The following is a 27,933-nucleotide window of genomic DNA, read 5'->3' as shown; positions in this document are numbered from 1 at the left end:
GGTGTGAAGGGAATGTAAAAGAGCCCCTGTTTCTTTCTGCAGCTCCAACGGTAATCATGCACAACAAAGAGCGAGCAGCACCTGGGCTGAAGACAGAAGCAAGTCTGTTCCGCGAGGCGAGTACCTCTGTGCGCTGCAGAGGGGCATCGGGCTTCGATTTGTTAGCACATTGGCATCTGCAAATAGGGGGCTGTGCTGAGAGCCCTAGCTGTGAGCTCAAAGTTGTTGTGACGTGTAAGTAGTAGTTTGGTGTGTGATTTGTAAGATGGCAAGAGAGCGTTGCGGCTGTGCCCTCATGTAACGGCGTGAGCGAGGTAGTAAATGAATCCTATATTCGGTTGGTACAATAGAATCAACTAGCAGTGAGAAACACTCTGGACATTTATAAAGAAATAACACGAGGGTGTGATTGGTTACCGATCATATCTCCTTACATTCTTGTATGGGCGCTCGCAATCACGCTTCACAGGTGACCAGAGCTGCAATTACGGAACCGGGAAAATGACTCATCTGAATGATGCTGCCTCACTGGGGGCACATATGACTAAGCATGCTTGCGGCAGGGTCAGAAATTACTTCTCTAAATACGTTTAGCACAGGCATACCATTATGCACCGAGTGCTTGCTTTTTGAACACTTTTAGCTGGGACTTAAACATTAGTATGCCGCACATCATGCCCTTAAATACCGAAAAATGCTAATTAGTGCATGGCCTTTTAAAATAAATGAATCTGAAAGGGACGGATCACGCCCGGAGAGCCACAGCTGCCTGTAAAGCCCTGCAGCCTCTCTCAGAAACTAGTGCAGCAAACGGCATGCGAAGAAGAAGGATGCTGCACAACTTGTGTCCCTCTGCAACTAAATACACTGCCATTTAAGAGGTATGCTGCAACATTCTCCCTCTTCCGCTGTGGTATGTTGCTAGGCCCAAGATCTGCTCTCTGTGCTCCTTCACGCAAGAGATCTTTTTTTCCACGCTGCTCGCTTGTGAAAAGCAAAAGCTGCAAATGGTGCCTCAGTGATGAGTGAAGTGTATGTGCTTTGCAAGGCAGTTTGCGCACTCGTGGTTATTACACTATATGCACGTACCCTACAGGGAACACTGGCCATTAGGCATTTTTGACTATAAGCCCTCGCTAAGTTACAACATTCCAGTAAAACTTACTTTGGGGTAAGCAGGACATAAGATTGTTACAGTGAAAATGGATCTATCTTGTTTGTATTAATTGGTGTTGTAGAAACTTTCGTTTTGAGTGAAGTTCCTGGCATAAACTGTGCAGTGATAGGGTTCAGTTTAGTGTGTATTATTTGGTGCCGTTGCATATGTGCCTTACCAGTAAAGCTCTTCCCACACACTGTGCAGTGATAAGCCCTCTTTCCTGTGTGTGCACTTTGATGCCATACATGGCCTTTCTTTCTAAGAAAAGCGCTTGGAAGACACGTTGCAGTGATAAGGTTTCTCTCCAGTGTGTTTGGTGTTACAAGACTTGACTTTTGATTTAAGCTCGTCTCGCACACAGTGCAGTGAAAAGGCTTCTCTCATGTGTGTACGCTTTGATGCCGTACAAGGGATCCCTGATAAGCAAAGCGCTTGGAACACTTAATGCAGAGATAAGGCCTCTCTTCGGTGTGTGTTCTTTGATGCAGTACAAGGGTTGCCTTCTGAGAAAAGGTTTTTGAACACACAGAACAGTGATGAGGCCTCTATCTTGTGTGTACGATTTGATGGTGTACAAGGGTCGCCTTACGAGAAAAGCACTTTGAACACTCAGTGCAGTGATAAAGCTTCTCTCCTGTGTGTGTTCTTTGATGCCGTACAAGGGAGTTCCTGTCAGCAAAGCGCTTGGAACACAGAGTGCAGTGAAAAGGCCGCTCTCCTGTGTGTGTTCTTTGATGCAGTACAAGGATTTTCTTATGAGCAAAGCGCTTGGAACACACTGTGCAGTGAAAAGGCCGCTCTCCTGTGTGTGTTCTTTGATGCTGTACAAGGGATCTCTTATCAGTAAAGCGCTTGGAACACACAGTGCAATGATAAGGTTTCTCCCCTGTGTGTTTTCTTTGGTGCTTTAGTAGATGCACCTTTTGATTGAAGCTCTTCTCACACACAGTGCAGTGAAAAGGCTTTTCTCCTGAGTGTGTTCTTTGGTGCTGTAGTAGATTTGCCTTTTGATTGAAGCTCTTTGCACATACAGTACAGTGATAAGGCCTCTCTCCTGTGTGTACACTTTGATGCCGTACAAGGCTATTCTTATGAGCAAAGCGCTTGGAACACTCGGTGCAGTGATACGGCCTCTCTCCAGTGTGTGTTCTTTGATGCTGTAAAAAAGTTGCCTTTTGACTGAAACACTTTTTACACGTTTCGCAGGGATATGGCCTGAGGCTGGTATGTCTTTTTTTGTGCCTCACAAGAAGTCTCATATTGATAAATTCTTTGTCACACACATTACAAGCAAAGCGTCTCTCCTTCATGTGCATTCTGCGCCGTTTCCTTAAGTAGATGTTTTGAGTAAAATTCATCTTGCCTCCGGAACCTTTATGGCTTTCTTTCCCATTCATATTTTCTAGATGTGATTGTTGTTCTGCAAAATAGAAAAAACATTTAAAATTACATGAAGAAATTATTTCTTGAAAAAGCTGCTTTGATATAATATGGAGAAGTGAACAGTTACAATTCAGGGGAAAAAATGGATGTTCTAGGAAAAAGTCACACTTCCCTTTGAGACACAAATGGTGGCTAGTCCTCCTACACAAAGTGCGTTGACCTGGTCCTGCAGCAGGAGCATGCTGGGAAATCAAGTGATTCCCAAGAACCACTGTTCGACATGGGGTTTCTGGTTGGCTAGGGTAGGCACCTAAGCCAGGCAGAATCCACCAGTCTAGTCAGGGTAAGCCAGATACACACCTGAGATAACCTGCGCTCACCCTCTGGTAGCTTGGCGCAGAGCAGTCAGGCTAGTTTAAAGATGCAATGTGCAGAGCATTTGTGCAACACACTAGTGCAGCAACACAGTGAGTAAACCACAAAAGGGAATCCACGCAGGATTAAGTAAAAATAGATTCTATATTACACACTTACTTTTATCTTCGCGTTGCAAGTCGTCACAAAATGATTCGCTTTACCACAGTCTATGCATATCTGTCCAATGGCGGGACATTTACCTTTGTGTGGAAATTACAGTCCGTATCTGTAACACGTTTTGTTTTTCTGTGGAAACTGGACCTTGTTTCCCTCGGTCTTGTACCTTGGCTTACTTTTCGTGCTCATGACAGACGCACTTTGGGCACCTACGGCCTCCATGTCAGTCACTTGGCGATAAGTACGCTTGTCAGCGCAAGCAGCCATGAGGACTTGATACAAGCTCAGTTTCCCTCAGCATTCGTCGTTGAAATGCTTCTGACAGACATCCATTGATCACTCTGAGGAGGGCAGCCTCCTCATCATAAATTAATTGAATTTACAGTGCTTTACCAAATATCCAGTCTTTCAACAAACTCATCAACGGTCTTACCTGGTCTCTGGATGAAGATATATCTTTTACATTTCACATTTGGCACTGGCTTAAACTTGACAATAAAGGCCTTTTCGATTTGATCATATGTCTTTTCACCTTCTTGTAAATTCTTTTTCATGGTTTCTTTCACTCCTTTATCGGCCAAGATACTTTATACTCTTTTTCATCTATTGCATCTATGAAATCTTCAAAAGTCTCTATCCATCCATCTATCGCCAATATTCTGTTTTTTTTCGCAATATCAAACACAGTTGGCGGATTTAAGAATGCAGCAGCCGTGTATACATTGGAGGACAGTAGTGGTCTCTCAGGCACTCCCTGTGGAACTTCATCAGACAGAGCTTCTCTAGCGCCTCGCGATGTGCTGGCTTTGAGGTCAGCCTTAATGACTTTTGGAGCTTGGATCTCGTCCTGGCTCTCCATCGGAGCTCTGTATGTTATGTTGCTATCTATGGAGTTGTTCTGGGCCCCTTATGCAGCAGCTTTGGTGGTGGGCCGCTTCGTCTGGGGAAACTCGGCAAACCCAACCCGACCCTCTTTCTGGGACTCTTCTCCGGCATGTTGTGAGACAATGATTTGGTGATGATTTAGAGAAGGAGATACATCTTTGTACACTACAAGTACATGAAAGCAGATAACACTGGTCGATTTTGTGCTTAAATGTTTCTTCAAAAACATCTGGTTAATCTCTGCTTCACGGAATGTGAATTTCAGTGTAATGTGAACTGAACTATTTCTGTGTGCTTTCCTTGTCCACCTTTAGTTTTCTTACTCCACATAGCGTAATCGTATTAATTTGCGTAATGGCGTCATATATTCTATTAGAAGCGGTTTCGTTCAGTTCCTGTCCAGCGACATGTGGACTTTCAGTGTCGCTGTCTTTATTTTTAAGCATTTTATTCAGGCTGGCATTGCACTGAGACTCCACCAGTGCCAGCATCGATTCTGCACTTCAACTGAGGCACATGTGGCACGCACGAGCAGTGTGCTTGACCACGGCAAACTCTCTGGAAGAGCGCTTTCAGTGTACGGACTTCATATCCCCGATCTTGTCACCAGTTATAGCTTCCTGCGAGACCAGGTACTCACCAATAACCAAGCCACACGTGGAGAGTAGTTGAACACATCTTGATTACACTACGTGACTTCTGACCATAATCAGATACTGTTTGAATTTAAAACTGTGGATAGTAAACAAGCGCCCGACAGTTTACATTCCTTAGATATTTATTAACAGATTCTGAATGTATTCTTGGCATTAAAAGGCATACAAAGGAATTCATAATATTGAATATTAATTCAACAACTGTTAATTTTGTATGGGATGCATGTAAATGCAGCATTAGAGGCTATGCACAACAATATATTTTAAGGGACAACGCTGAAAAACGTGGTGTAGAAAAACTGAATACATCTAATATTTTATTTGTTGAACAACAATTGGCTGATGCCATAACACAGGGCAAAACTAATATTGAAGAGTTAGGATTAGGATTAGTGTCATTGAGGGCGGCACTAAAGAGAACCCTCAGGGAGAAATACAGCTCAAAAATACACAAATACAAGAAGGCACAGTACGAAGGGGGAGACAGAATTGGCAAAATTTTGGCTTACAAGGTAGCCGATAAAAAAGCCAAAACTACTATAAAAGTAATAAAAGGGCTAGACTCTAAGGGATACAGAAAATCGGAGCAGATTCTAGACCAATTCGCTAAATATTACTGCCACCTATATACTCCAGAAAACTCACCTACTTCAGAAGAAATTAGACTATATTTGGAGAAGTACCTACCCGGGAGATTAGATGTGGAAGCAATCAGACAACTTGGCTCCAAGATTACAATCGAGGAAATTGAGATAGCTATACAAGCATTGCCTTCAGGTAAGGCCGCGGGAGAAGATTGTTTGCCTATAGAGATTTATAGGATTTGTGAAAAGGAATTACTTCCTCGCTTCCAGCTGGTGATAGACTCTATGGGGCAAACAGGAAGTGCTCCTATATCATAGCGTACTGTTAAAAAGAACAAACCGCCGGAGGAACAGGGGTCATATAGGCCAATCTCATTAATTAATACTGATGCGAAAGTGTTTGCCAAAGTCTTGGCAAATCGCCTCGCTCCTATTATGCCAGATTTGGTCAACTGCCAACAACATGGGTTTGTGGTGGGGAGAGACACAACTATCCATATTAATACTGCTGTTACTGCCTTCGACGTGGCTGCAGCTACTCTCACCCCACTCGGAATGGTTATGTTAGATGCGGAGAAAGCATTCGACCGAGTGGGGTGGGAGTATTTATGGGCAACGCTGAGTGCATTTGGTATACAGGGGCAATATCTCGGATGGGTCCGATCTTTATATGAATCACCAACGGCAATAGTTAGCTATGTAGGAGCCAACTCGGCTAATTTTTCAATCAAAAGGGGGACTAGGCAGGGGTGTCCTTTATCACCCCTGCTTTTAGCTTTAGCTTTGGAGCCATTCTTAAATGCATTAATAGCTCAAGATAATATAATCCCAGCAGAACATGGAGGCAAGAGTTTGAAAATTACAGCTTTTGCTGATGATATAGCTATATTTACCACCGACTTAGTCCTGGCCATTCCTACGATAATTGAGGAAGCTTGCAAATTTGGGGGCATATCGGGGTACAAGTTAAATGTGAGTAAAACTCAAGCAATCACCAACTATAAACCTACGCAACCGGTATTAGGGCTTTGTCCAAATGCTATTTATCTAGGAGTTAAGCTTACTGCCGATATAGAGAAAATCATAGCACTGAATTACGACCCTCTACTCAATGAGATAACTGCCACTCTTACAAATTGGCATAAGATACCACTTAGCTTGGTAGGACTTATAATTCTAATTAAAATGAAGATTGTACAGAAGCTATTGTATCTATTTAGGTCTATCCCTATGCAACTGAATAATCTATATATTAAGAGAATAGAGAGCATATGTAGTAGCTATATTTGGGGCTATAAAAAAGCCCGTAGATCAATGGCCACATTGAAACTCTCAATAGAAAAGGTAGGATTACATTTCCTGGATTTCAAAATCTATTTTTTTGCAACTTTTGTCCAACGTATACGTAGTCTTTTGTTAAAGGAAAGTTCCTTATTCTATCACCAATTTGTTTCGTGTGCATGACCCCAATTACTACAAGAGGGTCAAGTTTAAGACCGCAAGAGATATTAAAAGAATGTGGGATCAAATTATGATCACTGACAAGATCTCATTTTTTAATGCTGAGCTACAAATCTGGGGGAATCCAGGGATTCCAGGCATATTTTCTGATGGCGCCAGCGCACAATGGATAGGTCATGGCATAAATACTTTAGGCGATCTATATGGGCCGGATGGTCTTTTGAGCTTTAGTACACTAAAAATACTGTATAAAATTAGTGATGTTATGTATTTTAAATATATACAGATACAAGATTTCTTGGTTAATAAAATGAAAATAGAGAGAGTAGAACACTCAGACACTTTACAATGTATTTATTCTAGGTATACTAAATCACTTATTAGTAAGAGCTACGCTTGTCTTAATAGTGGCCGGGTAGGGGATTGCGCGAAAATGGCGGATAAATGGACCAGCAGACTAGGAGTCAATATCAGTTCCAATCAGATTGCAGGATCGCTCAAACAAATAAATCGAGTGGTCCAATCTTCAAATTTGAGGTACAATTTCATAGAACGGTTACTCAAATTTACGATACGCCTCAAAGAATTGCTAGTTGGACCTCTGGAAATATTTCTAGTGAGCGTACTAAATGCCCAAAATGCAATATGGAAGCTGCTGGTATAGAACATATGCTCTATCAGTGTCCGGAACTTACAGCATTCTGGAAAGGAATAACAGGGGCTCTTAATAGTAGGCAAATAACAGTACCGGCACATTTGATATTGTTAGATATACAAGATATTAATAGTAACTATAAAGACCTGACATCCATGGTCTTTGCTTGCGCTAGGTTGGTCATCGCGCGGACTTGGATCTCGAAGGAACCTCCTAGTGTCATGGAATGGTGGAATCTTATCCATGAAATACATACAATGGAGTTATCACTGGCTAAACTTAGTGGTACTAAAGCATTGAAAGGGAGGGAAAAATATGGGGAACGTTCATTAGATAAACATGTCATTGCTTTGAGAGACCAGCACATTAGCACTACTGTTAAGTCAAGTCAAGTCAAGTCAAGATTTGTATAGCGCACTACTCACCCGGAGGGTCTCAAGGCGCTTGAGGGAGGGGAGGGGGTGGTTGTTACTTATCAAATAGCCAAGTTTTGAGTTGTTTTCTGAAGGAGAGGTGGTTCTGTGTAAGGCGGAGGTGGGTGGGGAGAGAGTTCCAGGTTTTGGCCGCCAGATAGGAGAAAGATCTTCCTCCCATGGTGGTTTTACGGATACGCGGAATCGTGGCGAGGGCTTGATTGGACGATCATAGTTGGCGAGTGGGGGTGTAAAAAGTCAGGCGGGTGTTGAGGTATTTGGGTCCTAGGTCGTAGAGGGCTTTGTGTGCATGGGTGAGAAGACGGAACGTTATTCTCTTGTTGACGGGGAGCCAATGAAGGTCTCTCAGGTGACCGGAAATGTGGTCGTGGCGGGGTATGTCTAGGATGAGTCTGGCGGAGGCGTTCTGAATGCGTTGGAGTTTTTTCTGTAATTTGGCTGTGGTTCCAGCGTAGAGGGTGTTTCCGTAGTCCAGTCGGCTTGTGACAGGTGCTTGAGTGACTGTCTTTCTTGTTTCAGTGGAACAACCTCACTGGGATGTTAAAGAAAGCCCTCACTCACCACCTAGTGATGACATGCTTCATCATCGGGCTCCACCAAAGAGACCAAGTGTCTCTTTGGTGTGCTGCAACGCTAGATTTACTGCAGAGCGGGATGGTGAGTTCAGGACGTGTTGTGTGAAAGTAAATTAGTGAGTGATGAGGGTATTAAAATAGTCAGTAGTGTATCAGAAGGTAAATATTTATTCTATGACCACTAAAGACAGTATTAAAATTTTTATGTGTATGGAAGCAGTCCACTTTTAGTTGAATGGTAGATTCCTATATATTGGTAGACATGTTTCTTGCCATAGAAACGGTGTGATTTTACTCGGCAATTCTTCAGGACTATAAGTGTTCTATACCTTGAAGTTGTGTGGCTCACTGGTTAGAGGCGGCAGACCCGAGAGCAGAGGACGGCCCGGGACCAGGGTTCGATTCCCGGCGCGGCAGGTTTCTGGACCAGGGTCAGCGGACTCGATAATTCTCTCGCCTCGGTGCCCACTCTGATCAGCGATCACACTCGGCAACTCTGGGCATTAGCTTGCCTCATCTTCACTAACGGCCCCACCAGACCGCCGGGGATGCCTGGTCTCACCCTGGAGATACCCATTAAGGGACCATCTCTCAGGGAAGCCAGGAAGGGTTTCGCAGCGGTCGAAGCGCCTTGGGACCCTACGGGTAAGTAGTGCGCTATATAAATGCCAATACATTTACCTTGGCGGTATGGACACGCTAAGGCCCACCCTTACCTAGGGACGTGAAATTAGCTCTGGAGGGTAGATTATCCCCTGAGTGCAGCTGGGTTCATAATTGCTACCGCTCAAACATTAGATGTAAAAAACTAACCACCAAAATGAGCAGACATTTTTTGAAACTGAACCATACTACCAACGACATGCAATGGACTATCATTGAACATTTGCATAGCGGCAACAACATGAACAACCGCCTTTTCGAGAAAGAACAAAGGTGGGTGTACAGACTTGGTACCCACCTCATTGGTTTGAACGATGACATCCCCTGGAATACTGTGATCAAGTGAAACAATTAGTGAGTCTAGCATCGGTCGCATGGAGTCAGATTAATCACCCCACACGCCTCTATCATTGGTCATTTGACAGGAAGCTAAGCTCCACTTCACTCACAGCCTGGAATAAAACCAGCACTTTATATCACACAAGCGGCATGCTGTATGAATTTTAACCAGGGGCAGACATCCCTAAAATCATTGATTGTCTCCTTGTTCTTATTTATCTGCCGCCCGTTTTTATCTCCAGGCCTGCTAAATTTCACCTAGCATCAGCTATGAGCTCTTTTGAAGTAGTAATGATATCCGATTTATGTGAACCATTAATATAAACGAGCCGCACCAATGTATCACTTGATTCCGTCTCTTAAGACTATATACAAACTAATTCAGGCTGAAGCGCGATCATCTTGTTTATTTTTGTTCACTTAGCAACCAACTCCCAATGATTTCCACTCATGTGACTACAACGTCACCAACCCCCTGTCATTCTGATTGGCTGTGACAGGCCGATGACGAGTCACTTTTCAAGGCCACGCCTACCTGGAAGCAATCGCCGCCTCGCCGCTTTACTTACATAAACAGCAACCGGACCCCAAGCTTTCATCTTCAGGGTCCGGTTCAAGGGCGATGCAGGTAGACTGAGGGTGCCGAGCGTCAAGGGTGTGAGTAAATCCATGCAAACAAGACCGCTAAGCTAAGTACCGATCCTGCTACTAATAACTATTGGTATTTACAATGATGTTACATCTCTTGTCTCTTCCTATGTCCTGACATTGAACAGGGTGTGCCGAATACTCTCCCACCCCCCTCCTGAGACCCATGGTGATTTATTTTAATACCTACAAAGTGAGACATTTTAATTTGCCTTTTGCGATCGTTCTATGACCATTAACTTGATCGCTAAGCTGAAGATTTTCTCCTTGAAGATTCTCTTCTCTCTTTTTCTTTTAATAAATCCACAGTCACACTTAGTTCATATCACGCATAGTGCACTGCATTTCCCACGGATTAGCAATTATGAACCCAGGGATAAAAGGTGGTGATAACAATAGCGCTATCTAACCACATTCGTTTCTATGCCACCAAATGGAGCACCATAGACGTACAGTTGCAATCAGTACCAGTACTAAATGTCTGTTATGTCCTATATGTATGTCTTTGTCCCCCTTTCTATTCCAGGTGCAGAAACCGCAAAGTTGAAGCCTCCTAAACCAGGAGTTATTAGGAAGATATTTATTCTTCCTAATTTTTTGCACTGTTTTCACCTTTTTGTTCTTTTTCACTTTCACGTCCCTAGGTAAGGGTGGGCCTTAGCGTGTCCATACCGCCAGGGTATAGAACACTTATAGTCCTGAAGAATTGCCGGGTAAAATCACACTGTTTCTATGGCAAGAAACATGTCGACCAATATATAGGAATCTACCATTCAACTAAAAGTGGACTGCTTCCATACACATAAAAATTTTAATACTGTCTTTAGTGATAATAGAATAAATATTTACCTTCTGATACACTACTGACTATTTTAATACCCTCATCACTCACTAATTTACTTTCACACAACACGTCCTGAACTCACCATCCCGCTCCGCAGTAAATCTGGCGTTGCAGCACACCAAAGAGACACTCGGTCTCTTTGGTGGAGCCCGATGATGAAGCATGTCATCACTAGGTGGTGAGTGAGGGCTTTCTTTAACATCCCAGTGAGGCTGTTCCTGTATCTTAAGTTTGTTGCTCCCTACTGTGGTCAAGCCTACTCCTTAAGACACTCTTTTGTTGTTTATTGATGATTAACCGGGGAATAAGAGTGTCACACTACTCTCCCTACCTCTCTTCTTGGTGAAGTACAATTGTAATCAATGCAGGCAACGATACCAGGTACAATGCAGGTCGCTGGCACAGATAGCAGGGCAGAATGCAGGTCGCTGGCACAGATAGCAGGTCGCTGGCACAGATAGCAGGGCAGAGTGCAGGTCGCTTGGCACAGATGGCTGGGACGAGCTGCGAGTGGAGCGACCAGTACTGTAACCCTCTGCTTGTATATTACTGGTTATTTAATGTTCAGATACTTATGCAATGATGTATGTATAACAAAACATTATTTTTTTTTTGTTTTTCTCTTTCTTGCGATAAATAAAAAAATAAAAAAAAGATTACACTACGTGTACGCCAGAACTCAACGTTTTACACTGGCCTTTAACTCCTCTCTCCAGCGCTTACGTCCTTACCGATGATATACCTTGGAAGTCACTCATGAAGGATCGATGCTACTACTGCAAGAATAAGCTTGTTAGTTGCACTGAAGAAAACAGCTATTGAATTTGGTAGACATTGCCCTCTCTACAGGATCACCCCCAAACTGGTGCCTCCACCCTTCCTATTATTGCGGAATTTGTTTCTGTAGGCCTTAGGACACCCTCCTGTTCTACGCCACTGTGAACCCATGTGGTACCCTTCGTAAAAACTCTCATGACCAACTAGGCTACACCACTGGTACTTACTAACTGCCCGCGGCCAGGACCAGGCCCTAGACCATCCAGATGCCACTGGTCCTTGCCCATCCACAGAGTGGGGGTAGATACCCCTGGCACATAGTAGCCATTCTCCACTTTTCCCCTCATTAGGGCAGTTCTAGACAGCCACTGATCCTCCAGCCTAGGGGCCGTACCCTCAGGCTGACCAGAAGTCACGGGCGAGGCTCTCCTCCCCCTACCTCTCCTCCTATGGTTCAGCACTCTCCTCCATTGAGAGGCCCCCCAGAACACAACTCTCCCACCAGTTCAGGACCTCTCTCCAGCAACTGGTCTCTCAACCTAGGTCTAAACCCTCAGGTTGCACCGGGGTCAGAGACGAGGGTTCCCTCCCTCTGCACCCCCTTCCAGAGTTCTGCACCCTCCCACCTGGAGTGGTACCCCTGGAAGTCAAAATGGTTAGGACACTGGTTACAGATGTCCCTCCCTCTAGGTCAGGCAGATCCTGAATCTGTCCTGCCAACCAAGGGTCCAACCCCTCCCATTGAATACTTGCCTGGTACACCAGGACTTCTGGGGGCGCACACAGCCTCAACCCCATGAGGGTAACACATGACTCATGTGTCAAGTGAAAGTCTGCCTGGCGCAGATCTCCGACCCCTGTTCATCTGACAGCACGCGAAGATCCCCCAGGACAGAAGTAGTGTCTCCATTGCCATTCAATGGTGACTCAGTCCTTCTGGCTGGCCCCTGACCCACTGGTTCTTTCACTGGGGAACACATCCCCCTCTCACCCCTCAATCCGGACTTCTTGCACCCTCCCAACTGGAGCGATACTGCCAGACACTAGGAGATCCCCCTCAAATGGCTTCCTAGTAAAGCCTAGGCCCTCAACCTGGTGTTCCCTTTAGGGAACCCTCCAGGCCCTGAGACTGGGTTTCGGGCACCTTGGGACACACAGTCCTACACTCACTCCTACTCCACTGAGACAGGACGTGAGCCCCTACACCCCTCCCACTACACTGGGACCTAGCTGGGCTACACTGAACCTCTTCCCCCACACAGGACGGGAAGATACCCAAGCCGCTACTTTTGGAATCACTCTCCAATGCTTTAGCAGAACTTCGGGCACTTACCCAGAAGTGTGCCTCCTGTGCAAGTTCCCAAGGATTAAAGGATTCACACTCCAACAGGTGTTGGCACAACTCTGGCAAACAACGACTGAGCATGTGCTCTTTGATAACCATATTGATCAGTCCCTAAAAATCCTGTTCCGGGTTAACCGTCACCCAATCAACCAGTGCATCATAACATTCATCCGCAAACTCCCCCCAAGACTGGTGAGACAGTTTCCTAATGCCCCTGAACTTTAACCTGTACTCCTCTTCTTGGGAACAAGGTACCATACTTTGGGAACTGGGAATGGGACTTCCGGCACTGGACTCCATATTTCTGCCACCACTGGACCCCACCCTCACTGGTGAATCCAGAAAACCACAACTGCACTCAGGGGCTAATCTCCCCTCCAGAGCTAATTTCTCCCTGGCAAAGGCCCTCTCAGCCTCCGCCATCTTCTCCTGCGCTAAGACCCTTTCGGTCTCTAGCTTTAACTCCTCCACCCTCAGCTGTGCTATCTCCTTGGCATGCTCTAACCTGAGCTTCTCCACAGCCAGCTGATGCTACCGTTCTTCCCTCTTAACTAGCCATTCTTCTGGGGATAGGGAAAGGGACACTGGACCCAGCTAGAGACTCCCTATCTATTGGGTCCTCACTATCTACTTGCGTCCCGGTCCTGTCATTTTCTACCTCCCCTTCAAACTCCACAGGCCCCCCCTCAGACCCACCATCCTTGGCGGGCGGCCAGGGCCCTCATCTCCTCATTGTGCTCACGTTCCCATTCGTCCTTTTTCCATTGGATCAGGTTTTTGAAGTTTTGACGTGGTGTCCAACCCACTCACTGCTATATCTCTCTCCTCACAGAACCCCATCAACTCCCACATACTGTATCTAAACAGACCATAGAAATTAAAGGCAGACTTTATTTTGGCAGGACACTCAGAGAAACGAGCAACACAGGAGACCTAGGTGCAAGAGCTGCAACAGGGGTACGTAATTCAAAAATGACACTTTTAGGAGACAAAAATAAAATAAAATAAAACTCGGAAACAATAATCCCCAAACACGTGATTATCTAAATGCAGGGTTTGTAGTGCAACCAGTTGTCGCTGTGGTACAGTGCAAACGCAAGTCCTATCCTCACCGCTGACCACCAATGTCAGAAATGGGATCTCTGGTTGGCTAAGGCTTGCGCCAAAGCCAGGCAGAGACCACCACTCTTGTCAGGGCAAGGGAGTTACACACCAAAGATAACCCCTGCTCACCCGCTTGGTAGCTTGGCACGAGCAGTCAGGCTTATCCCGGAGGCAATCTGTAAAGCGTTTGCGCAACACACACATACACAGCAGCAACACCCTAGGCACACCAAAAAAGGAACTCCAAACAAGGTTATATAAAAAAAGCCTTTGTATTGTCATAAACCCATTCGAAACATAATCACATAATATACACTGTGCCAACTGGCACTAGGCAATATTCACAGGGGATTATATACAGGACCAGGCCAATCGGGCCCTGGTCATAACCATCAGAACAGGCAAGTAAAACACAAGTAATGAAACAACCAGTAACTACTGGTACCATAATGACCCCAGCATTATCATCTGTAATAAACACATTATGTCTGCATCACTTTGGCAATTCACACATTACACTATCTCATTAGGCATAAACACATTAGGATAGACCTCATACTCCTAAATCACCTTAGGGCCTGGCGCCCTACAAACCTATTAGCCCCCCTGGCCAACTGGCCTTCTCAGGGGCTCTAATGCCCTATGTTCCAAATGTCAGGGCTGCTGCCAATGCAGCAGAATTTGCAGTGTGCAATTGTGCTGGGCAGAGGAGTGCATCTCACTCCAACCTCATTCAGAGATGCCCCCAAAGGAGTGCTGTCCTAAACGTGGCAGCTGCCCTCTACTTGCTGGGCAGCTGTGAAATCCAAAAAGTTGGGCACTGGCACCCTCTGTTCCCCACTGGGACTCTAACAAAATAAATGGTCCCAAACTTTGCAGCTGCCTGCGCTTCGCAGGGCAGCTGTGGGAATGCACCGGCTGTCCTAGCACTCACTGTGGCTCTGGTGCCCAAAATAATGCCCCACAAGCAATGACGACGGGCAAAGTGCACATGGGAGTACCGCCCTGGGACTCTGAAAATAAACTCTGTTGTTGTTGCCCACTGTCACGCGGGGCATCTGGAACGAAATCTGGCCAGCACGGGCCTCTAGTTGGAGATTAGACTGGAGAAGGGCCCAAAACGTTGCACCTGCCCGCTTCGGCGGCGCAGATGAGAAAATGCCACAAGTACCAACAATGTGCTCGAGCGGCACCAACATGGCGGTGCATTCAGCCCCCCTCACTCACTGCACCGCACTGGCAGATTTGTCTGGGTTCCGGTGGGTGGGGTAGGCACCGACAACGTGACTCGTCTCTCTCCCAATCCTGGGCCCCTCCTCACCTAGTCGGGCGGTCTCTCTCTTCTTTTGGTCCAAGAAACGCGGGGTAGGCTCCCGTCCGCTTCCTTTCTCCTTTTTCCACAGGAGCGCGGGGTAGGCTCCCATCTGCTTCCGGCTTCTTGCAGAGCGCCCCGCTCACAACCAGGCCGCTCTGCCTGGCTTCCAGCCCCTCTTGTAGATCCTCTATGTTCTCTGCACCTCACGCGGGGGGCCAGAACCGGCGGGGTGGGCTCCCACTTCGTTTTTTTTTTTAAAGTACTAATACGTGGAAACAGCGGCAATGCGGGGTGGGCACCCGCTCTTTCAATAAAGATGATTGCGGGGTGGACACCCGCCGGCAGCACACACATTTGCAGGTGGGCTCCCACTTCAATAAGGAGCTCATGGGAGTATCCCACATGCTGGGATTCCCTCGCAGCCTCGCGCTGCAGCAGGCCCTGCTCCTCTCCCTTTAGGTGACCCAAATACAGCGCTCACGAGGCGCTAGGCCACAAAAGTCCTCAAAAAGCCAGAAATAAGAGTCCTTGGTGCCGGGGAGACCCCAGCAAAGTGCAGCCAGTCAGGCCAGCACGGAGGGCGGTTCCTCCTGGCAGAGTGTCCTCCCAAAGTGAGACCAAGCACAACACTGTCATGGGGTCATAGCCCCTACATTAATAGGCCAATTTCCTTTGTGTTACAGCATTAGGCTTGGGAAACCAGATGCAACTGATTTTGGAGCACTCTGTTTACCAGGCTCCTCTTTCCTATTGTTAGGTGGGGGTTTAGTGATCAGACGCACCACAGGGGGCGGAGCCAGCATTGTGGAGGGAATGCACAGCCCTATTCAGGTCCCAGGTGCAACTCCTCCCTCCCATCTGAATGCAGATCTCTCTATTCATTACTGGGCGGACTCACCCTGTCTCCTGGAGCCACTCACACCATCCTGCCCATGTCACTCACAAGCCAGACATGCAATTCACATCAGGCAGGCAGACACACAGCAATGCCAACTTCTAAAAGTGGCATTTCTCCACCACTCATCATAAATTTGTGCACACCATTGCGCAGCATTTATTCTCACAAGTTCATACGTACTAAACTCGACCCTGCACTCCTCTCATACCAGTAATTACCATGGACGCACATATCCCCCATGCATTCCTATGGGAGGGCAGGCCAATCTCACCATGCACACTCTACACTGGGCCACAGTTCTAAAGTGCCCAGAGGTCTAAAATCAATACCACCATGTCAGAGCTCAAGGCAAAAAGTTCAGGGGTGAACCTGCCAAAAGGGCCAAGTCCAACACAGATGAAAAGTGGGTGGAGTCTAGGGAAGAGCGAGCGCCGCACTCAGCTTTAAAGTTACAAAATAAGCCTTTAATGGCACGGCTAAAGCGGCAAAAGGAGAGGGGGTTGTGTGTAATGTTGCTTCTGGTGTGTGCGGCAGCAGGGGGGTAGGGTTGATGGAGCAATGAGAAAAAAATATGAGTAGACTGACAGCAACATACTGGTTACCTTGAACTTCTGTGCATTATATATAGGGCTCCCGGTTTTTATGGTATTTCTTTTTTTGCCATTTCCGTCTGTATTTATCCATATTTATTATTGGGGCATTTTTTCTGTATTTATCCACGTTTATTTTTGCCACAAGCAAAAGACGACGCTACAGCTAGTATTTTTCCACATTTATTTAAATTGACAATGCACACATGCGCTCACTTAAACTAGCGATTTGTTGTGGCTTTAGTAGTACTTTAAATGGTCCGGTACTGAGTAATATGAAAAGGAGAGTACCTGTGCTTCTCATTTCTGATATAAAACACTTTAGCATTGTGAATGGGTCAAAATATGTGTAGAATGACGTGTTGAGAAAACAAAGCAACATTAATACCAACGTGTGTACCTTGACGTGGCAAGGGGAGGTTGGGTTTAAGGAGGAGACCTGTGGTTTCTAAATATTCCATCCCTGAAGATCATCCTTTCTTATCCCTATGTCGTCGTTACAATTGTGTAAGATACTTTCTATATCCTCTTGCAGCCTTGAAAAAGGCTCTATTACAAAACACGTGACGGCTGCCTGTCTGTAATGGATTTTACGTCTCCAACGCAAGAAAGGTGAATAATTGTGGAAACAATAAATCACAACAAACATCTCTGATCTTGCAGTACTTCTTTACTGGCCACAAGGCATGGCCATTGGACTTCGCTGAGTGCTTCGGTATTCCTCTGCTCATTTGGAAGCGAGGTGCTGGCAGGATAGGCCTCTTTGCCTTAACGAGGGGGAGCAGCTGTCACTTATCACAGTTGCACATCACAAAGGCTCTGCATCAGCCCTCGCACAAAGGAGTTATCACTGGTCTTTTGTGACTCCAGACAAGCTGGATCCAGGGCAAGGAGGAAGCGGATGCCTGACCGGTCATGGCGGTGGAAGCCTCTAGAAACTCCTACTAGTGGGCGCCAGGTATAAATATTGGACTCCAGACCGCAAAAGAATAAATGAGGTCCCAGTGCCACCTACTGTCCCTTCTAATACTTTATGAAAGTAAAAACAACTCTCAACAAAGTCCCACAAAATTATAGTGTCAGAGACAATTTACATCAATGACACCTAGTGACCCCTCCCAACATATCTCACCATTAAAATGAACTCTCAACGAAGTTCCACAATGCTAAAGTGCAAGATGTTATCTTGCGAGTAACTGTGGCTTTCTATCTACACTGTTATCCTAAGCCTACATGGGGATTGTTTTGCCCATCTTATTCCAATATTATCTCGTGCATATACTGTCATCTCAAGTTGATGCTGCTTCCTATCCTACCATGTGCCTATAGCAGTGACCCATCCTTTGTGATGTCTACTAGTCTACGCTGATATTGATATACTACCTATGATGTGGGTGTGTAACTTGTATATATGCCCTCGAATATAAAGGACGTTTCTGCAGACTGACCAATAAACTCCATCACAACCTCCAGCTCAAAGATACCATGGCCAAGAACCCAGTGACATCAACAGCCCCTACCGGTGCTTTTCGGCATTCAAGGCCCCCTTTTCCTCAAAGGGATCCTACCAGACCGCCTTGGTGACCTTCTTCACAAGCCTCTGACACTTGGATCCCACTCTTCCAAAGAAGTGCCCACCAACCGTCCACTGAAAGGGCCCAATGTTACAATCAGGCAGCCATCTCAGCTGTTGGAGGCTGCCTCTTGACCACTATGCACACCTCTGAATGCTTCTCCTGAAGTCTAACCTTGGTTATCCCCAGAAACAACTTCTGAGTATCACTTCAACTTCGGGAGCGTGGAAAGATACGCCCCCAACTCATTTCTGCAAAACCTCTCCAAACATGCTGCCTAAAAGTACAAACACAAAATCCTTAAAGAACACCCAGAGACACTAACAACAGACATCTACAATCCAACACACGGAAGTCTTAAAATGGACTTCATCTTCTACACCACGAAACCCACCAAAAGGAGAGAAAACGTCATTCAACACCTTCATGTAACTAATGCCACCAATGTCCCTTATGGATCTAAACAAACTATATCCCTATCCCAGAACTTTAGCGGAGATCTGTCCATCGTTATATACAGAAATGGGAACATCCTAATCCAAGCCACTGAACAAAATTATCTATTTTCCACTTTCCGGCTCTCTGCGCCGCCATGCCATTCACTCCCACCACCACCTTTCCACCCTCTCCCATGCACGCCCTCATCTAGAGAAGTGTGGCTCAATGGTTAGATCGGCAGACCCTGATGCAGTAGTCTGGCCGGGACCAGGGTTCAATTCCCGCCTCGGCGGGTCTCGGGCTCAATTTCCTCGGACCTGATAATTCTCGCTTCGGTGCCTATTCTAATCAGGAGTCCCACTCTGAACCTCTGGGCAATAGCTTGCTTAATCTCTACAACGGTCCCAACAACGCTGAGGATGCCTGACTTCACCTTGGAGGTGCCCAGGAGTTGGCTCCTCACAAGGAAAGACCAGGAAGGGTCCCTTGGCGGTATTCGTACAAGCGCCGAGATGCCTACGGGTAGTGATGCGCTATACAAGTGCGTAATCATCATCATCTACTAGCTGAACCTTCTACTCCCAAACCCCCTTGCACTGCCCCCCCTCCACCTCCCCTACAGCCTCTCTGATCCCCAGACGCAATGAACCTTCTGTTTCAATATCAAAACGACTTGCCCCCTCTGCATGGCACACTTCCACTGCCCAGCTTGACTTATCTATCCCACCGGAATCCTCTCAGTCCTCCAACCACCGCAGGCTAGATACTATATTAGCCCAGGAGTGGCCAGTGCAGGTAAGAGCGGTGAGGGGCCAGGGGGAATGCGAGAGACGACGACAAGGGAAAATCAAATAAATCATTTCCTCCCTCATGGTCGTCTATAGAACATGCCACCCCCACCTGGCCCCACCGCTCTTATCTGCACGGGCCGCTCCTGCATTAGCCTCCGCCCCAAACTCTGCCGAGCGCCATCACACTCCACTTCCTACCACTGACCCAACCGCCACTCAACTGATCCCTACAACAGCCCAGCTTGAACTCACAATCAACACTATTCTGGATGAAATCTCATCACTACGTAAGAACGCAAAGATTACCTACTTCCTGCCCCAGCTTCACGCATCTATAGCAAACACTGATCCTGCCACAAACATACACTCTGATCCCCTATCCTTTACACCTAGACAAACTATCCCCTATATCCATCACCAACTCAATCATAGATGCACCACGACTGAAATCACGCAACGGGAAGCTGAAATGCTGAGCAACACGTATGACAATGCCCCGAGCAAGCCTTGCCGCCGCAAGATCCCGGTCATCCTTGGCACGAGTAGATCCCCGAACACCACTCGCCCGCCCAGGCGGCCTACCCAAATAACAACCATCCAACCCTGTCAGCCTGGTCCAAGATCACTACCTACGCGTTGCTGCATGCTACTAAACTGTCAGTCAGCAGTCAAGCATTCCACTCAAATAGCCAAAACCATCCTAGGACACAAAATTGACTTCTGCTTTCCAACTGAAACATGGCTGAATGACCACTCATCCACTTTTATCAACTTCCTCAACCCACAGGGCTTCTCAATCATCCGTACGACCGTTAGGATAGTATTGGCGGTGGATTAACCATTATACACAAAAACTATCTGTGCTTAACTCCATTCCTCAACACAAAATACCTTACATTTGAATATGTAGGAGTTCAACTCTTGTCCAAAGGCCCCAACTCTATCAAAATTCATGTCATCTATCACCCTCCTGGTGAAAAATGACAAATCTTTGAGGACTAAACAAACCTATTAATGCAAAACTCCCTTAAAGGCAGCGCAGATGTTCTACTAGGAGACCTGAACCTGCACTTGAACAATGCCGATGATCCAACAGTACAAGCCCTTTCCACCCTCCTGGAAGCGAACGATCTCACCCAACACTCAATAAACAAACTCATACCAAGGGCTCTACCCTTGATGCAATCATCTCTAAGCAGAACACCTTATCCCTCCATTCTATCCTATCCACCGACTGGACTCACCACTACCTAATTCTTTTCAATCTCAATGCCATCCAACCAAAGGCCCAAGGCACAAGCACTGGCCGAGTAACATACATTGAATCTCCCAGGCAGAGTTAGAAGCATTAGTCAGTTCCCAAATTCCAAGGTGATGATTCACCGCCCACTACAACAGAAAAATGGGAGACCTCCTTGACATAGTCGCCCCTTTGAAACTCAAGAAATCAAGAAGTATCCCTTCCAGAACATGGTTTAACAACAAACGTAACAAAGAGGCAACAATGCCGATTAGCTGAAAGAAACTGGAGACAACAACCCTTGTTAACACATCTTGCGATACCGGGAGCTAAACGCATAAAATACAAAAAACACATCGTCAGAGAAGAATCCCCCTTCTTTTGAGCCCACTTTGACCGTTCTAGGAACAGACATAAAGACCTTCTCAACGTCATTAAACAGCAAACCTCCTCTTTCCCTCAACACTCAATAAATGACTCTACCATGCGCTGCGAAGAGTTTGCAACATTCTTCTCTGAAAAAATATCTAACATTGAAATCTCTCTTGACCCACCCATCTGTCCGTCCTCCACCAAAGATGTCCCCCTTAGCAAAGAGTGTCTACCCACGGCCCCACCTCCAACTAATGGTCATCTCACCAAACGCACCCTATGCCAGTTGGACTGAATTTGACAATGTCTTTTCAGAAGAAGTGCTCAAATTACTCGCTTGCATGTAATCAACTTCGCACATTTCTGATCCTCTCCCTCCTGAGCGTGTCAAGAATCTCAGTTACATCATATCTCGCCTGCATGGACCAAAATCATCAACTCCTACTTTTCGAGAAGCTCCATGCCAACCTCCCTCAAACTTGGCCAAGTCACCCCCTCATCAAACAACGCAGACGCCGACAAGTCACTCCCCTCATCAAACAACAGAGACGCCGACTAGAACAACCGTAACAATTACAGACCTATATTTATACACATTTACCTTCGGAAGCAAGTCTCATCAAAGCATAAGAGTGCCTGACGAACTTAGTAGTCCCTACGCTGGTACTTTTCAGACTTGATTATTGGAACTCTTTCCTGTCTGGCCTTCCCCGAGAATATTAACATCACTGAGAGAAATGCTTCATACAGTTATCCACTTTGTGACAGGTCACAACATGTTTTAATCACATTTCTTCTATACTTCGCATCCTACAATGGCTTCCCATTGAAGCAACAGACCAATGTAACACTGAATGCATCACCCACAAAGCCCTCCACAACTCCACACCCTCCTACGTGGTTGAAAAACTCAAAATCTCTGGATCTGAACAAGGATCGAGAATTTGTAAAGTCCTCCTGCTGGAACAAGCGACATTCAGGCAAGAACGCTTCATAAAGCTCGCCTTCTCTGCCAGCGCTACAAGGATCTGGAACTCCCTCCCACAACCACCTTGAACAACCACAAGTCTTGCCACAGTTAAAAATGAACTCAAAATCCTCCTACTTGAGAGATGCTCTGAATAATAAATCTGTGGTCACTTTTCTGCATCCACTTTTCCAATGTATCCAGATATTGACTGTTTGAACTTTCTCCCCTGACGTGAACTGTGGGATTAGTCTATTGCTTATCTGTTATTTTATGGCACATCTAATCTGCATTTTGGTCTTTCTTCTTTAGAAAAGTGCTTCAATGCCCTTCGGTCAAGATTGTACTGTATAAAACCACAAAAATAAACGCATTTGGTGTAATAAAGAGAAACCAGAAAAAACATCTTTTTGAAAAGTTTGTGCAGATTTGTCAAAAGATTCCAAGATTATAAGCAAAGAAATAATTGCTTTTCAATAGAAACTCTTATAACCACGATGTGGGAGGGAAGGAAGGAAGAGCAGAAGAGAGAGAGTGATAGAGCAAGAAATAGGAAGAGAGAAAGATAGAAAGAAAGAGAGAGTAAGAGAAGGAGAGAGAGAGAGACATAGAAAGAAAGAGAGAAAGGGAAAGAGAGAGAAAGAGAGAGAGAGAGACAGAGACAGAGAGACTATGGTTTAAGTGAGTTTCAAATACTTTTAAAACATAAATTAAGATGTTAAAAACAATCCCAATAATAACTTCATTGTAACCTTTGTGTTTTAGATCCAAGACTGCCAGACAGCGCTCAAGACATCGTGGGGATATTCAGGAAGCATCAGTGGGAATACATTCCACCCATTCCTTACTATTGGATTTGTGGTTCGTAACTCAAATCCGTCCCTCCCGCTGCCCAAAACCTTGTTTACTGTATTTTTCCACAAACACACTTTTCTTTCTTTGAGGAAGCTTGCTGTTCACTTTTCTTCCTATGACTTTCAAAAGGAGAGAATTTATGTGACAATTCTGCTGAGTATCCATGCAAGAGGAGAAGGTGTAAGATTTTTTTCCTAGCACACAACAAAAAAATAAGCACAGGCAAAGCCAATTGGTCTTGCCTTGCAAACCTACTGATTTTGCAAATGACTTTTAGCAGTGGCCTACACCATCATTCAAAAAAGAAATATCCTAGTGCATTTTGCGGGGTTACAAAGATTGGCACGTAGTTACTGAGGCCTACCCTTTGAATTTCAATCAAATGTGGTGGATATGATTAATGACAATAGAATGGCGGGAACAGAGAGTTATTACTGTGCCATCAATAAGCTCCTTAGGTGCTGCACCTAAAAATGCTGATATTACATTTTTTTTCTGAATGCAGGGAAAGGGAACTATGAGTCTGATAAGAAACTAGATATGGTTGCTCTCTGTTGCAGGGAATCCCAGCCCACAATCAGAGCCTGAGAAGTCTCTCCCCAGTGTGAGGATGTTATTTTTGAAAAGTAGTTTGGCCGAGCCGTCATACTTTATTTGACTGTTTTCCTCAAGATACCACTAGCAATGCGCCCAATAATTTGCAAATCCGCCCACGGGCTTGCCGTATTGGATGTAAATGCCTGAGATGTCCTGATGGTTTTCTGCTTCAATATGGCCACCACGCAGGCAGCATCGAGGGCGCTGGCCTTACAGGGCGTGAAGGTAATTTTTCGGCCCTCACACACCTTCTTCTCAGCAGGCACCATGTGTGTGTGGGGGGGGTCTCCCCACACTCAGGTAAGTTATTCATTTATTAATTCAGTGTTTTATATAGATTGAACATGACCCAAATGGGTATCAGAGTGCTTCACAATTCTATAGCATTGTACTTCTGACATTTGGTTTGATTAGTCCTTTAAACAAACTACCAAGTACATATATTCAATGTTAAGTGGAAAACATTTCTACTTTACAAATAATACATGTCCTGAAGATTACTAGAGATCAACTTGCATTACAATAGTATGTGTCCTAAATATTACAACATTTGACATTTTAAAAATACATGTACCAAGAATGCTTCATATCATTTAGTACAGTGGATTGTACATAGCAAACAGACTGGTTACAGAATACATAGCTATTATCCTAAACTGCTTTTGGCCTGGAAACATCGTACAGATGTGGCAGGGTCGCGTCATGATGCTGCTGGGGAGATTGCCAGAAGATGCTTTAATGGCACGGCCCTCTGTACATGCCGATGTCCCCTCCACCCCAAGCCGTCCTTCCATTACCTTAGGTGCCAACTTTACAGTCAACAGTGAAGTTTCTGGTCGGCAGCAGTAGACATGAGCACTTTAGTTGAAACGGCTGCTACCATTATGCGAAGGGGAGGTGGTGAAGGCAAGAAATTGAAGTAATTTGCTTTTATAAATAACCAGCAAGGAGAGGCAAGCAGCGATGAGTGAGACAGTGAGGAACTGGCTCTCTTACTTGGAAGTCAGAGAAAGATCAGGCTTTTTAGGGGAAACATCATCTGACATTTGATCTCGGTCTGTGAATGTACAGCAAATGTGACGAGATATCTACAACACCCAACGCCGTGCCACTAACTTTTAGCCATGCCGAACAGCAGTCACGCTGGGGTACATAATGGCTAAAACACGTTGCCAAAGCCAATAGCTTTCGGATAGGAGACACCGATTTGTTTTGCCAATGCTTGTTTTCAGTGGTTTTTTTCTCCCATCATATACACACGCAACAGTTCCCTGCAGCCAACTCCAAGCAGGCACAGGTGTTCAACGGTGCCTGGGCACAGCAGGGGATTCCCTAAAGGGCCTGGCTTATGTTTCTTTATTTTTTATTTTTAAGGGTTCCCGGACACTTTCTTGGGGTTCTCGGACCCTTGCAAACTTGTGTATCCTTATTGGACATCAATGGGGTTTCAGACCGAGCAGCAGGTCTCCCAACATCACAAATGCCCACCAGGGTACAAGGCCAATTACTGTGCCTGCTCAGACACCTGCCTAAGGTTTGCGGACCTCAAGGGTCATGATGTGGAATCAAACCTCTGTCTCAAAATCAGCAATTTCTTTCTACATTTTAACATTAGGCAGCCCCTGTGCCAGGGAGAGACAGGATGGCACCACAGCTCTTTATGGCTTCTTTAGTATTTTTACAGAATGCAGGGAACAAGTCTCTTCATCATGTAATGGTTCAAGATGTAGCCAGCCAATCAGGGAGCTTCAGGTCCGCAGACCCAACTTTGGGTTTACGTATCCGAAATGGATGACGGGAGAAAAAAGCTCGCTCATCCAATCGGATCCAATAGATTTTTACATTTGGGTTCGCGAGTCCAGATGCACGGACCATTCATGGGCTAAAGGTCCAGCTAGATCTATCTTAAATGACTAGTGGCTTAATTTGAGGACCACAAAAAAACACTGCATGAAACTAGTCATGCCAATCCCAAATAGTTTTGTGCGGATTCATTGAACGGTACCAAAGTTATTATATATATATATATATATATATATATATTTATATTGCATGGGATTCTGTAATCCCTGTATAAATGGCAGTCTCGAATTTCTTTATAATCAGGAATTTGTGACGTACCAAGTCAGTGATTATGAAGAAAAGACGTCAGAACTCGGCTTTTAGAAGTTATTACAGTCGACTCCTGAGGGCACAATGCCTGCTGCCAGGGCCAGCAGCTGATGTGAAAAGAAGGTCAAGTCACGAAGCATAATTGAAGCAGCTGTTCACAGCAACAAACAGAACTTTGCTTTTATTACTTCTGCTGTATGTTACTAGCCTACTATGAGAAGCAGAGGGAATATGCTTATTAGTTTCCTTAGATAAAGTAAGGGTGGAATATTTCTGCATGTTTCTACACGTTTCGAGCTACTGCAGCTTTTTTTCAGTGGACTTTTATTGAACAGTTTCTAACATCTTTTTGGAAGAAATATCTAACAGTTTTGATGTTTACTTTTGCACAAGATGTTTTAAGTTCATTCTTCATGTTTGCAAACATGTTAGCTGCTGCATATGTAGGAGCTACGCATCAAGATTTTTTTATGAACGGTGATGGTGTGACCATGTATTATACGGGATAAAGTACCACCTGGTGCATATAATAAGATTATTGCAAGTCACCTCAGAGTTCCAAAACCTTTGTGTATCTGTCTATCATGAGGTGGTGTGCACTCCTGGAGAACCCTGCAGTGACAACAACATCCCTGGTCAGCCCTGCTGTTGCGGCCAAATACAGACTAGGATTTTTATATCAGGAACTGCAGACGAATGCGTCTTACCCAATGCAACTGTGCAACTGGAAACACAGTTCCCTCTCTAGACTGAGCATGTCTGCTATTCTCAATGAACACCACATCCCTTGCATCCGACTATTACTTGTGATTCTGGCCAGTAATTCCTTTCATGAATAGCGCTATTTCCAGTTCCTCAGCCTGGAATAGGGACGATCATGGAACGTCAAGAGCTACTGGCCTATTTGCCTCATGCAGAGTCCCATTACCAGGCCTGTTTCTGCACAAGAAGGATGCAGTCCTGTGTGGAAACAGAGGAGGAGATTGCAGGGAAACATCTGCACCGTGTGTACTCGTACTCTGGGGGTCAGTATAGCTCAGTGGGTTCCTTCAAAACCATAATCCTCCCCTCAGAGACTTTCTAAAATCTGCCCATACACCTTTTGAAGAGGTTACATGTGTTAGTATGCACTCCGAGAGTCCATTTATAGTGAAACACATACCTGGGGTAGCTTCGAACAGCAATAAATGTGCATTAGGGAATTCCTGCTTCAAGCATAGGTGTTGCTGTAGGCACTGGGTTTGTTGTGACCTCAGCTCATCAAAGGACAATAGCCCAGACTCCAAGTGTTCGTCTGATGACTTCCCATCAGGTGACACAGGTTGTAGGCACTGCTTCTCCTGGGGATCTTGGAAATGAAAACACATCAGTTCTTCTTCCAAGTGATCATCAGGTCCATTCCCATCTGGTAGCGCGCGTTGTATACAGTGGTTTTGCTGTGGTTCGTGTCCTTCAGGAAATAGTGGGTGTGGGCAGAGGTTCTGTTGCTGGTCCCAGCTATTAGCAGACAATAGGGATAGTTCTTGCTTCAGGGGCTCATCTGGCTCCCACTCTTCTGGGAACGCTGACTGTACGCTCTGGTCTTGCTGTGGTGTCTGCCCATCAACACATTCTGAGTGAAGACACAGGTTTGCCTCCAGTGATCTGCCTGGAGGATCTGTCAGAGGGCATCTGGATAGAGTACAATCCAGCTGTACTCCATTTCTATCTGGAAACCCAGGTTGCATGCACTGGTCCTGGTGTGGGTGACGTAGATCAGGAAACATTGGCTGTAGACAAACGCTTGGCTCATATGGAGGCACTTGATCATCAGTTGGCGAGGAGAGCGTACAGTCCTGCTTTGGTGCATGCTCATCAGAAACCACTGTCTGGAGACACAAGCTCGGTTCCCCTGGCCTATCAGGTTGAGGTGTCGCAGGAGACCGGCTAACAGCACAATCTCTAATACTCGCCGGACAGACCACCTCCAAAGACACTGCGCCATTATCTAGGGAACCTTGATCCTTTTCTATAAAGATTTTCTTAATCAGCCCAGCGACTCTAGAAGGTACGTCCTCCATAGTATTCATCAAGTTATCCAGTTTGGCTTCCAACTCCTCCAGCATGGATAAAAGGATAATATGGGGCAGGTTCTCTGA

The 27,933-nt window shown here is 45.6% G+C and overlaps 1 protein-coding gene across 1 annotated transcript; it reads right to left on the bottom strand.

Annotated features, from left to right (window-relative positions):
• Positions 1–27,522, bottom strand: LOC147736788 (uncharacterized). The gene is made up of 2 exons (XM_086953493.1): positions 26,958–27,522; positions 1–2,579 (listed from the first exon to the last, which is right to left on the bottom strand). Exons 1-2 carry the CDS (start codon positions 27,520–27,522, stop codon positions 1,705–1,707), a joined length of 1,440 nt encoding a protein of 479 aa, XP_086809619.1. The 3' UTR covers positions 1–1,704.
• Between the last annotated feature and the right edge of the window lie 411 nt (positions 27,523–27,933).

The sequence above is a fragment of the Lissotriton vulgaris genome, chromosome 1_2, assembly GCF_964263255.1.
Source record: "Lissotriton vulgaris chromosome 1_2, aLisVul1.2, whole genome shotgun sequence".
Taxonomy (NCBI): Eukaryota; Metazoa; Chordata; class Amphibia; order Caudata; family Salamandridae; genus Lissotriton; species Lissotriton vulgaris.
The sequence above is the reverse complement of the archived record's forward strand: the minus strand, read 5'-3'. Positions and strand labels throughout refer to the sequence as shown.

What these genes read in the sequence shown, in the direction of transcription:
- LOC147736788 (XM_086953493.1), bottom strand. Translation starts at nt 27,522, where the DNA reads ATGCAACCTGGGTTTCCAGATAGAAATGGAGTACAGCTGGATTGTACT. An exon ending in GCTGTTCGAAGCTACCCCAG is followed by an intron (nt 2,580 to 26,957) that starts GTATGTGTTTCA and finishes TCTATTTTGCAG; the next exon opens with AACAACAATCACATCTAGAA.